This window comes from Camellia sinensis, chromosome 13 (assembly GCF_055761805.1).
Source record: "Camellia sinensis isolate YWXY chromosome 13, ASM5576180v1, whole genome shotgun sequence".
Lineage (NCBI taxonomy): Eukaryota > Viridiplantae > Streptophyta > Magnoliopsida > Ericales > Theaceae > Camellia > Camellia sinensis.
The window spans coordinates 94949850-94963621 of NC_138973.1; the positions used below are offsets into that span (position 1 = coordinate 94949850).

General features: G+C 39.2%; 2 protein-coding genes across 2 annotated transcripts; both read right to left on the reverse strand.

The window, feature by feature from the left end:
* Positions 1-4621: 4621 nt before the first annotated feature.
* Positions 4622-5899, reverse strand: LOC145805569 (uncharacterized). The gene is made up of 3 exons (XM_082900730.1): positions 5465-5899; positions 5072-5251; positions 4622-4969 (listed from the first exon to the last, which is right to left on the reverse strand). The coding sequence occupies exons 1-3, from the start codon at positions 5897-5899 to the stop codon at positions 4622-4624; spliced, it is 963 nt and encodes a 320-aa protein (XP_082756856.1).
* Positions 5900-9123: 3224 nt separating this feature from the next.
* On the reverse strand, positions 9124-10106 carry LOC145805570 (uncharacterized). Its single transcript, XM_082900731.1, has 2 exons — positions 9597-10106; positions 9124-9555 (listed from the first exon to the last, which is right to left on the reverse strand). The coding sequence occupies exons 1-2, from the start codon at positions 10104-10106 to the stop codon at positions 9124-9126; spliced, it is 942 nt and encodes a 313-aa protein (XP_082756857.1).
* Between the last annotated feature and the right edge of the window lie 3666 nt (positions 10107-13772).

A 13772-nucleotide genomic window follows, 5' to 3' on the forward strand; every position in this document is an offset into this window, starting at 1 on the left:
CACTGATTAATCAACAAGGAATCACATCACTTTTTATCACATCTCTTTTCCAGACAAACACACGAGTAGCAAAATGGTTCAAAAACACACCACAAAACAATGCAGACAATGACACAACCCTGACATACTTTCATCTCTTTATAATTATTCATACTTTTTATGTGAGTTTTAATTTAGATTACAAACTATCTATTTTGTAAATTTTTCAGTATAGATTATTCATACAAAAAATTAGATTTACAGGATAACTATAAACATAAAAACAAATAACATTTTGTTTTACAAAATAAATGGTTTAAGTTTAGAGTAAATTGGTGATAAATCTAATTTAGAGAGCGTCTAAGGTATTAGGTACAATGGATATTTTTTGTTAGTGAGATGTCTACCCTTTATAAAATAATTTGGTGAGAAATCCTTTTATTTGTTTTGAAAGACATTTTATTTTCAATTTTATCCTTTAATTTATATGTTGTCTTTTTTTTTTATCTGTTGACATTCGTTGACTATCTGTTCAAATTTTATATCCATCTGTTGAAAATTTTTCTTATTTGTTGAAATTTTTTCCTATCTATTCAATTTTTTTCCATATATGTTCAAAATTTTTACCCCATGTATCAAATTTATATCTATCTATTGAAATATCTATCTGTTGAAATTCCTATCTATTGAAATAATCTATTAAAAAATCTAACTGATGAAAGTCACAAGCTTATCTGATTAAATTTTTATTTTACCTGTTAAAACAATAATCTTATTTTATTTTTTTAATCCATCTGCGTGAACTTATCACTTCTTGTGACAATCTATTTCTCTTTTACTTGTTCAAAATTTGAACATATCATTATCAATATCATCAACAAATCATATTATCTGTTTAAAATTGAGCAGATCATATCCATTTAAATTTGAATGGATCAGGTTCAAATATAGTCATTTGAACAGATCATAAAAAAATAGCAGTAGAAAATACAATAAACGTAACCAAACAATTCATCTGCTCTTTCTAGAACTTTGTTTCGAAATGCATAGTTGTCTACCATTTTTTCCAGATCCATTGTTTTCTATTGGAATGACTTTCAAGGATAAAAACCAAATCAAATCGCATAAATCTTTGTGTCACAATGAATCCAAATGTTGGGATTTTTCCTTATCTAACCCAACTTCTCTCAAGTTCACTGAAAAATGAAAAAAAAAATCAAAAATCAAAGCATAAAATATATTAAGAAGTTTGAAACAAAACTCAAAATCTCCACTACTACCAGGTCGTAGAGAGATCGGCGGAGAAGGAAGATCGCTAGTTGAAGAAGGTTGTGGAGGAGAGAGATCATGTTCAGACTTGGCTAACAATGGCAAGCTCGCCTTGGGCAATGTAGATCTAGTGAGGATCTCATCTTTGTAATTGAAGATCTACAGATCTGTTGTGTTCTATGGTCATTGGGCGAAGCTGAGGTTAAATCAGGTGTTGAATGGGTCGATTAAAAAGGGTTATAAGATCGCTGGCAATATGGAAGGTGGTATAGTTGGCAGTTGAAGACGGTGCAGATGAAGAGGTCATAACGATCTCAGCATCAACGCCGTGGTGTTTTGATCGACGATGGACAGATCTAAAGAAGAGAGAGAGAGAGAGAGAGAGAGAGAGAGAGAGAGAGAGGATTTGGTTTGATTTGGGGCAGTTTATATGTACATTATATATATACATGGGTAATTTGGTCATTTTAGATGAGTTTGTCTTTATTGACAAAGAAAATCCGCGCTTGGACCTTGGGACAAAGAAAATTCAATTTTGTACTTTTGGCCCGACTGCTCTTAAGTTTACAATTCTCTTTGCTATTCATTTTATAAAGAAAATGTGATTTGTTCTTGTGTTTATCGATATCCGATGAAATTGATTTTTTGTATAGATGACCTTTATTACGAGACGTACAAAGTAAACGGTTCGGATCATTGATGTGAATTCGAATTTAAGTCCACAAGAGAGTAAGGATGGGTATGGAGAGATACAAAAATGGAAGGGAGTTTTTCTCGATATGTTGTCCCATTTTTACCCTCTTTTCAAAAATAAATTTGCTAACATATTTGTAATATAAATAATGTATGCTCAATTTATATTTTTAATATATAAATAATGTATTCTTTTTCTGTAACTGGAGTTCACATAATTCTCTTATATATATATATATATATATATATTTTATCGAATTACCACGAATCTCCAACCCCAATTCCTTGTATTTCTTGTACTTATGTATTCATTCATGCCTTGAATGTGTTCTTGCTTCTTCATCTTCTGAATCTATGCTATCTTTGTCTCTGTTTCTTTTTCCTATTTCCAGATTCTTCCACCTCATTCTTTCCTATTTCAGTTGTTATTACATAGATTCAGGTTTGAGATTTGTTAGATTAATACACACTTTAGGGAAATCAAAACAGTTTGTGTCCAAAAATCTCCATTAGATTTTCAGAATCCCTAACTCAGTGTCACCTAGGGTTATGCGGAGGTCCATTAGTCGCCAAAAAAACATTTCTGTATTGAAAACCACATAAAACCCACTCAGTCGAGATCATGGATATGTTCAAGTAGAGGGTAGACTCCTCTAGCAAACTAGAGTATTTCCGTTAGGAGTTCGACATCCCTGCCAATGTTCAGATTAGGTTAGCTATTGAGAACGATTTGATTATGCTCGAGGAGAATTACATGCCCTTCCCTATGGTATCAATCATTGTGGGTGGAATCAAATTCCCCCCCGACATCCTCTTCGGAGAAGTGATGCACTTCTACAGACTTAACCCCATACAACTAGCCATAAACACTTTTAGGGTTATCAACAGTATAGTCGAGCTATGTTGTCGTCATAATGCTAGGATCATCTTTGCCGACATTCAGTACTGCTACACCATGTGTAGCCTAAAATCCACTAGCGGCTACACTTACTATCTCAAACCCCGGTCTATCACTTACAAGTTAATAACCGACCTTCCAGACTCTATCAAGGGCGTTGGAGAAGACTATCTCATTGTTTCGGGCAACTGGGAGTTTGCAGCAGATGATGATCTTCACCTCTTCCTCTTGCGCTGAGAAGTCTTTAGAGAAGATGAGGGTAAGAACTAAAACATTTATGCTAGCACATACAAAAACAAGCCTATGATTGTTACGTTTTCCATAGCAACCACATACACCATGTTCAATAGCATATATCTAGCTAACAGACTAGCTTGCCTCCATAAACTATGTTCAGTAGCACATACAAAAACAAGCCTATCATTGTTATGTTTTCCATAGAAGCCACATACACCAATATACATGGAACCAAAAGATTAAGAAAATAAAATACGACCCCAAGCACAGCCCGTAAGGGAATATGTAGAAGACCTAGAACATGAGCACAAAACTAGTCGGAATTCAGCTCCATACTTCATATCCATATGTTTAGCACCATCAAAATAAAAAGGAAAACTATCAAGCACACTCTATGCGTTAAATTGGCGCAGATTGCAGCCTGGCTGAAGTTTGCATTCCTCACAACTTTATTATTCCATGTTTCAGCATGACCTGTTAGGACCGCCCACACAGATCCAACCAAATGAAACCAAATGAGTGATAACCTGTGGCAAAACTCACACATTATGGCCATTGAATCACCCAACCCATATAGAAAGCAGCACTCAGAAATGATAGCATGTGAGTAACAGAAAAATACTCCAATTCAACAAGCAATTTAGGGCTTCCTTCACTTGACCCACAATGAAAAAATTCCTAGTAATAAGTACCAACCATAAGTACATGCAACAAACAATTAGAAAGTTTTTGAAACTAATTCACTTAACCCACAACTTACAACACTCACTCAATATATAAGGGCACACTATGTCTCAACTCATCATCCATATAAAGGAACTAGATTGGCTACCTAGATAGCAACTTGTTAGTTATAAACATTTAAAACGGTAAGCCTCACTATATGGTTCATATCATTTAACCCTCCTGTATGTTCTCACCAGCACTCAACATTCAAGAACAACACTCAACCCTTATCTGGTTTTTCTCCAACACTTAATCCTCAAACTTTACTCAAATTAATAATGGTGGCTGGAAACCTCCATTCTTACTGAAACCAAGCATCAGTTGGAGAATTCTTAATGTTCTTCAAAGCCAAACATTTGTACCTGATCATGCTAATAATGCTCTTTATGACAACCTCTTCAGGTTTCATTTCTTTAGTAAACACCCTATTATTTCTCTCCAACCAATTATGATAAACAGTGCAGCAGAAACCAAGCATTTTAAGAATGGTAGCTAGAGATTTACCCTTACAATCTCTTGCCACCACATCCACCCAGTCAGTCCAGCTATTAAAAGTCCAGTTTACATTGCATTTTCTGAGGATGACATCCCAAACTCTACAAGAAAATGGGCAGTGGAAGAACAAATGGTCATGATCTTCTCCATTATAACCACACAGAGGACATGTAGGGGCAGGTTGGTACCAAATATAGCAAGTCTATCACTAGTATTGAGTCTAACAAGGATACCCATCCACACAATAAAGCTATCTCTAGGTATAGAATGTGGGCCCCAGAGCAGCCCAGCCCATTAGTTCTTAGGCCACTTAGTTCTCCATTACTACAAAGTAGACCCAATACTAAATTTACCATCACAAGTAAGAATCCAAATAACTTTGTCCACCTTCAACAAAGAAGGAGTCAAATCAGAAGGAGTGTTAGAAATGATCTTTTGTACCTCCCAAGAGGACTCATTAGGCCACCTCCACCCAGTATTAGAAATAATGGACCCCACTTTAGATTGGCAGCCAAAAGTAATGTTAAAAATGAGTCTGTCCCCATACTTAGCCCCAAGAGGACCTAATGGATGCAAATTGTCATACCAGAGGAAATTTTGCTCACCAGAGCCTATCAAACATTTGATCAGAGGGTATGTAAGGACTCTAAGAGACAACAGTTTCCTCCAAACCTAAACAGGATCACTAGGTACTTTAACATTCCAAAAGCTATGACCTTTTAAAAGGTAGGATTTCACTCATTGGCACTGCATGGATTGCTAACCCCAAGAGACTAGAAACCAAATATGTTTAGACACAACAGCTTTATTTTGAATCTCCGTAGATTTAAATCGAAGACCCTCTTCATCTTTAGGACCATACACCCTATCCCAAGCAACCTTAGCCCCAATCGTCTTAAGATCAAGTCCAGACCACAGAAAAGATTTACACAAAGCCTCAATCTTCTTAATTACCTTTTTGGGAAGAATAAAGATAGAGGTTCAGTAAACTTGCATAGAGAAAAGGATAGAGCCAATCAACTAAGCCCTACCTGCATAGGACAAAACTTTGTTAGTTCAAGACTTAATCCTATTGGTTATCCTAGTAATAAAACTAGCACAATCAACAACTTTAAGCCTAGTGGTAATCAAAGGGACACCCAAATATCTAATAGGCAGCTGACCCACTTGGAATTGAGTAACCTCTAGAATATTCCCCCTCAAGTGATGATCACAGTCAGAGAAGAACACATGGCTTTTATTAGGATTGGAAGAAAAACCAGAGAGAGATTGTAATTCAGTGAGACCTTGCTTATTGAGTATAACCGATCGAATATGCCTCTTACAAACAATCATGAGATCATTTGCAAAACTGAGGTTAACAATTTTATTTTTCTCACATCTCCAGTGAAGTTTGAATTGATGATCAAGGGACTTCTCATTTAAGATTCTAGCTAGGACTTCCATAACAATGAAAAAAAGGTAAGGGGACATAGGGTCCCCTTGTTTCAACCCCTTAGCTCCTTGAAAATAACCATGCAAGCCACCATTGATACAGATGGAGAAGGAAGTGGAGGTAACACAAGCTTTTGTCCAATTAATAAGTCGAGTTGGGAAAGCCATAGCTCTAAGCACATCAAACAAAAAAAAAATCCTATCTCACATTATCATATGCTTTCATGAGATCAACCTTCATGGAAAATTTTGGAGAGGAAAACTTTTTATGGTACCCTCTCATAAGCTCCTGGGAAAGGAAAATATTATCAGGAATTCTCTGACCTTGGACAAAAGCATATTGCACAGGATCAATAACATCAGGAAGCACATTCTTGATCTTATTAGCAATGATTTTGGCAATACACTTATAGATTGTGTTACAACAAGAAATAGGCCTGTAGTGCCCACCTTGACAAGGTTAGGGATCTTAGGAACTAAAGCAATAGCGGTAAAGTTGATCTCCTTAAAGCAATTCCACTAAGTGAAAAAAAGATTTTATAGCTTGGATGACATCATTACCAACAATGTCCCAAGCACTGTGGAAAAACCCCACAAAGTAAGAACTCAGTCATCCTAAACCATGCACTTTAACATTGTTTCGTATACTTAGTTGTTATCTAATGGTTTCTCATTTTTTACTTTTTTTTGCAGTGCTTCTTCAACTGAGTAAATCCTTCTGCAAGTCGTACGTCCAAAGTCAAGACCTAGCTCGACTTCTAAACTTACCAATTAAAGACTGCAAGGCCCCAATTCTGCTTAACTACATTCTGACGTACCGGTCTCCTTTGCCTGACATCCCATCCAAGAATACAACTCTACTGTCTGTAACAACTCCACTAGCAGCATCCTCTTCACGCACTGGCCAGACTTTTACATCTGACCTAGTAGACCAACAATCAACATCGACACCATCACAACACATTCCGCCAGCTCAACGCCAGTGTTGTCGCTGACCTCTAAACTCTCCGGCTGGGAGGATACGCAGCAAGAAGCATTGAGGTGTAGACACTCTGGCATACGATCTTGTTAACTCTCCTGTTGTTTTCCCTACATTCAGACTCGGCATCGGAGTGACCGTAGTTGCCACCTCTGCTGAGATAGGTCGAAAAGTAGCAGTCGCCGAGGACCTACTCATCGAGTTACCTGACATTGTCACTGTCTAGTCCACCTATTGCCCTTAATTTGTATGGAAGCCAAGGAGGGTGAAGAAGGCCAAGGCTAAGACCAAAGTCACAGTCGTCCCCTTTGACAAAGAGAGGGACACTGAAGACTCAGTACCAATTTCCAAGTTGGTCGAGGCCGAGAAGAGGCCAGTTGTGACTGATTCCACCAAGGCCCGTGTAACAAAGAAGCCAAGGTTCGTCGGTCCTAATGGTGTCCTTTCTAACTTCTGAAAGTCGACGATAGCAAATTAAAGATGTCAAAGTCAGAGTCGCGTTGACCATGGACCTCATCTTTCCTGCCGACATGGATGAGATTTGATTATAATTAGTATGAGAACTTTTCCTTGATGATGAGGCATTCAGTCCTGGTAATGTTCCTTTATCCATACTCTTTTCAAATTTTATTTTTATACTTAGTGGAATGTTTTACTAATTCACTTCTTTTTTTGTAGGCCATCTAGCATGCATATTCTTACACGGTCAAGACCGATTTGGTGAAGAAAGACCTAACTAGGAAGACATAAGAGGCTACGGACTTCTTCTCTCAACTCAATATGTCCGAGGCTAGGATCAAGAGCTTGATGGATATGGTCAGCATAGTCAAGGCCGCCAAAAAGAAGGCTAATGTCGCTGCCAAAGCTGTCGAGGATAGAGTTGCTGAGGCTGAGATCACTCTAAAAGAGGCCTTGGAAACTAAAGAGGCGGCTGATGAAAAGGCATATGCGGAAGGGCAAGTTGACGTTCGAGATCAGTATAAGAAGCAAGTCAATCTAGCCTACAACAAGGGTTAGTACCTTGACTGGGTTGTTGCACTGAGGAAGTTGTCTAGATGTGTCCTTCCCTCATCTCCCATCTAATCCGAGGAAGAAGAGAAGGACGAGCAAGACGAAGAGGTTGCTGCCGACATTGTTGTTAGTGCTGTTGGGGCCAAGTCTCCAACTCTGAATGAATAGATTCTGGACTTGATCAAGGATGATGGAGATGAGGTCTCCAAGAGCACCTCCAAAAAAAAAAAAAAATCGATGCCGAGGTCACTAGTGTCGAGAAGAGTCTTGATGAGACTCTTAAGGAAATCGACAAAAAGATAACGATCGACGCCAAGGTTGGGAAGGCTGCCAAGCAAGTCGAAGACGTTCCCCCAGAACTTAGCACTTAGGATTTTTTCTTTCTTTTATTTTACTTTTTTTTTTTGCTTTTCTTTTCCTTGTTAGGGCAAAGTGCCTTTTGATGTACTAGAACAACTACATTTATAAATTCAAGTTTGGTCTTTTTTTTTTTTTTGACTAAATATTGCATGCTTGTTTCTTCTTGTTGTTTTTATTTGCCTTGTACAATCTTGTTTCCTTTTAATGAATTCTTCTAAGTATGACATCTTCTCAACATAATATCTCCATTTAATGCATCTCGGATAGAATTACTTTTAATCATTTCGGATAGAACTGTTGTCCATCATCTCGGATAACTTCAACTTGTAAAATTTTTTGAAAATTTTTATGAGTGTCATATTCACTTATCTCATTTATGCTTTTTGCCCCCCTAATGTGAATCTAAGTGTTACTTAGTTTCACATTAAGGATGCATTGTCTGAATCTTGCCTAAGTCTGACTTAGACATCCATAACCGAGATCATCGTGTTTAGCTCGTCTAAACAAAACACTTAAAGCTTAATCTTAGTTCCCCGAGAGTACTATCTACCTTGGCTTTTAGTACAAATTAGCCAAATTGTGGTTGGTTTTGTCATGTTTCACATTGAAACATCTCTTTAACTTAGTTCAATTTTGCCATCATTGCAATTCTAAGTTAATCGTCTTGTTCCACTTTTCAATCTTATCTAACAGTTATGAATTTCAGCAACATTTTGTAAAGAACAAAATCAAACTAGTATTTTATTAATACTTTGGCTAAAAAATCATCTAGATTACATACCAAAAACTTGAAAAATTAATGATGAAAAAACTTCAAGTTGCTAGTATTCCATGGTCTTGGGAATTCCTTGCCATCACTGTTTTCTAGCCAGTATATGTTGTTGACGACGACCGAGATGATTCTGTACAGTTCTTCCCAGTTTGGGCCAAGCTTACCCTCCCTGGGATCTTTTCTGTTGCCGCCAATCTTTGTTATGATGAGGTCCCCAAGTTAGAACTCCCTAGAGTTCACCTTCTTGTTGTATACCTTCGCAAGTCTCTGCTAGTATGCCTCTAACTGAATTGCTGCTCTTTCTTTTCTTTCTTTAATCAAGTCTAGACCTCGGGTAAGGAATGCCTCATTTGTCCAATTCTCTACTCGCTGAGTTTTGACTCTAGAAATACCAATCTCCAGAGGTATAATGGCCTCGGTGCCATAAGCCATGGCAAAGCGAGATTCTCTAGTAGATCTTCTCGGTGTAGTGAGATATGCCCATAGAACATTAGGCAACTCTTCCACCCTCTTGCCCTTGGTATCTTCTAATCTTTTCTTTATTCCATTCAGGATGCTCTTGTTAGAGGCCTCGACCTGGCCATTGCTTTGACGGAAGCAGGGAGTTGAGTAGTGATCTTGTACTTCGTGTAAAAGTTCTTGATCAACTTGTTGTCCAACTGGGTGCCATTGTTTGCCACAATAGCTCTTGGGATCCCAAATCTGGCAATAATATTCTTTCAAATAAAATTTCTAACATCTACATCTCGGATTTTGGCCAGAGGTTCAGCCTCCACACACTTTGTAAAGTAGTCCATGGCTACTAGTAAGAACTTTCTTTGTCCAGTTGCCTTGGGCAATTGCTCAATCAGATCCATGCCCCACTGGGCAAATGACCAATGACTAGATATTGGGTATAGGTTTCTAGCTGGCTGATATATCAAGGGTGCAAATCGTTGGCAGTTCTTGTATTTTCTGACATGGGCTTCAACATCATTTTGCATGTAGGACAACCAATACCCCTGTGATATGGCTATGTGGGCAAAGGATCTACCTCTAATATGGCTTCCACAGACTCCTTGGTGGATCTTGTACAAGGAGTCTTCCATACGGGAAGGATGCACACAATGCAGCATGGGTCCAGTGAAGGACCTTCTGTGCAAATGGCCTTCTGCTGACATGTAGAATTCGGCAGACTTAAGTCTAATCTTGTGTGCCACCTTTTTATCTTCCAGCAGCTGGCTATCTTTGATAAACTTAACCAGGGCATCCATCTAGCTTAGACCCAGCTCTATGCACATTGCCTTGTATTCTATTATTAGGGGTCCATGCTTGGGCCTGATAGGTAGTCTACTATAATCGTTCTGGGCGTGTCTGAATTTATAGTACTAGCACGGTTAGCTAGGGAGTTTGCATGGCTATTGTCTTCTCGGCAGATCAGTTGTATTCGACGAGTCTGGAACTGTGCTAGTACCTTGATGACCTCTTTGACATAGGCCACCATCCTCTCATCTCGGGCTACATATTCTCCCGTTGCTTGGTTCATGATGAGTTGGGATATCACAATAGACTACCACCTCACTGACTTTGACTACAACTGCTAATTTTAATCCGATAATTAGTACTTTGTATTTTGCTTCATTATTTGAGGCCCTGAATCCCAATCAGATTGATTGCTCTATCATCTGTCTATCTAGTGAGACTAGCACCACTATTTCTTGTACTCTTTGTCAGTTTGAATTTCCATCAACGAAGAGGCGAAAGGACTCGCTGATGTAGATGTCACAAGGCTTCTGTTTCTCTTGACCTTTCTTCTGTCCTGCCGGTGTGGAGTTTTGTGGTGCTAGTTGTGCTTCTTATGGTTCTTTTGTGCACCTTAGGCCAAGGTTTACAGGTCTTGGCTTGCGCTTAGTGTGAACTCAACAACAAAGTCTACCAAAACCTGACCTTTGATTACTATCCTTGGTTTGTATTCTATGTCATATTGACCAAGAACCACAACCCTTCGTGTTACTCTACTTGTCAAATCCCCATGTTGTAGTAGGGACTTAGTAGGTGCTCTGTGAGTACCACTATCTTGTGAGTCTGAAAGTAATGGTTCAATATCTTTGATGCCATTACCAGGGTGGGTGTTAGTTTTTCTAGAGGTAGATATGTCATTTCTACGCTTGCCAGGGTCATGCTTACGTAATACACTGCCTTCTTCTTCTCGGATGACCACGACAGTAACAACGTGGTTCGAGACTACCAAATACATGAATAGTTCTTCTCTTGGAACTGGATTTGATAACACTAGTGGGGTTGTCAAATACCTCTTCAAGTTGGCTAGGGAAACTTCGCATTCGTCTATCCATAGAAAATCTGTGGCCTTTTTCAAGAATTGGAAGAATGGCTTCCACTTATTTGAACTCCAGCTGATGAATCTATTTAACGTAGCTGCCTTGGCAGTTAAAACTTGGACTTCTTTTGTTGTTGTCGGGCTCTTTAGAACAAAGATGGCCTTGATTTGATCAGGGCTTGCCTCAATTCCTTTCCTGGTCACTAGATGCCCTAGGAATTTACTAGATCCTACTCCGAAAGTGCACTTGGAGGCATTCAGACGAAGTTGATATGTCTTTAGGATATCAAAAACCTCCTTCAGATCAGCTAGATGATCTGAAGATTCCTTACTCTTCATGACCATGTCATCGATGTAGACTTTCACAGTCTTTCCAATTATATGTTTGAACATTTTTGTCACTAGCCTTTGCTATGTTGCCTCTGCATTCTTCAATCCAAAGGGCATCACTTTGTAGCAATAGAGTCTCTTTGGAGTGATGAATGTCGTTTTCTCTTCATCTAGTGTACATGGCTATCTGATGATAGCCTTGGTATGCATCAAGGAAATTCATCATTCCATAGCCAGATGTGGCATCCATAAACTGGTTTATCTTTGGTAAAGAGAAACAATCCTTTGGGAAAGCCTTATTCAAGCTTGGAAAGGCCACACAATCCTGCACTTTCCATTCTTCTTTTTTACTACCATTATGTTAGATAGCCACGCCGGGTAGTTTACTTCTCAAATTATTTGTGCCTCTAGTAGTTTCTCTATTTCCTCTTCAAATGCTTGTGCATAAACCGAGTTTGGTCACCTGGCTCTCTGGGTCACAAGTTTGGCCAACCTATCCACGTTGAACTTGTGGCAGGTGACGTTGGGGTTGATCCCTAGCATCCCGTATGCTCCAAGCGAACACTTCTATGTTCTCTCTTAAAAAAACTTCTAATTTTCTTTCTTCTTCCTTGGCGAAGCCCGAGCTGAGGAAAAAGAATCACTCTTCGTCCCTTTTTTATACTAGAACCTTCTTCAATGGCTTTTGGCTCTTGTCGGCGTGTTCTTTGCCAACATCGTCTAATACCTTCTGGTCTTCGTCTTCTATCTCTACCATCTCTGATTCTTTAACAACGCAAGTGTACTTCATTGCTGCCATAGAGAAATTTTCACCTGCACTTGGTCTTCTCTCACCTCTTTAATCTTGAATTTGGTTGGGAACCGCAGTAGTTGGTGCAGGGTTGATAAAATAACCCTCATAGCGTACATCCAAGGTCTTTCCAAGATGATGTCATATGGAGCGGGTGTGTTTATCATGGTAAAATCTATGGTTACTATCTTGGTTCCTACTTGAACCTCTAGGTTCATGGTGCCCAATGGCCACGTCGGGGTTCCATTAAATTCGACCATGGGGTTGTTGGATTGCTCTAGATCATCCTTGTGAAGGTCGAGCTCCTTGTGACATCTGACATTCATAGGAGCTACCTCGGTATATGAATATTCACCTTGCCTGGCAGTCTCCAACCTTTAGAGTCACTACAAGATCATCGTTGTGTGGATGTTGTACCATATCTAGGTCTTTTTTGTGAATTAGATCGTCGACCCCCGATGTCCCTCCATTTGGGGCCTCTTTTGTTGGACTGGGTAGACATGCTGCAGATACCTTGCCCTCTGTGTCTCTCTAACAACTTGTGGTCCATCTACCTGTGGTGACGGGGGTGGTGGTGCTGTTTTCGATGCTTGGCTAGCTTCGCCTGTTCTTCTCGTGTCTTTGCTTCGTCTATCAAGTCTCTTAGGTGTCCCTATACCAGATTGTTCAGGAGTTGTTTCAAGGCCCTGAACCCTTGAGTCATGTGCCCATTCTCATCATGGTAGGCACAATTCTTCCCGGGGTTCCTGCCCATGTACTCATTGGGGTCTTTTGCGGTGCCCTAAAGTAGGGTTGATTTCTAATCCTTTCCAAGATGCTGTAAATGGGGATCTTTAAAACCGTGCTTACGGCTTGCATAGCCTTCACTTCCGTTCCTAGTTTGTTAGCATCGATATTTTCTTGGCTACACTTTGGTGAGTCGTTTCTCTTCTCTTGCTTTAATGTACCAGTCTTCTCTGCTTTCCTATTTTCCTTTATTCTCCCGTACTTCTCAATCGTTGCCATAAGGTCCTCCATGTTCTTTGGGAGGGTCTTTGCAAGGGATTGTCGAACCAGACAGTCATCTTCTAAGCCATTCTTAAAACACACGACTGCAAGTTCCTGGTTACAAGCCAGAATCTAGTTGTAAACCTCGTAGTACCTCTTGGCATAAGCCCTAAGGCCCTTGCCATCGTGTATCTTCAAAGCCAATAAGGAATCTACCCTCAGTGGCTGTAATCTGTTTGTAACAAACCTAGCCACAAATATCTCGGCTAGGCCTTCCCAGCTCTTCATGCATCCCTTTAGATATTTGTGGAACTAGTCTAACACTATTTCCCTAAATGTCGATGAGAACATTTTGCACAATAACTGTTTATTTCCACTCCACAAAGCCATCACATTCAAATACAAACCAACATAGAAGTGTTGGTCTGACTTACTATAATAGATTTGGAATCTCGATATGCTAAATCTTTTTGGTGCCTTGAACACATGTAACTC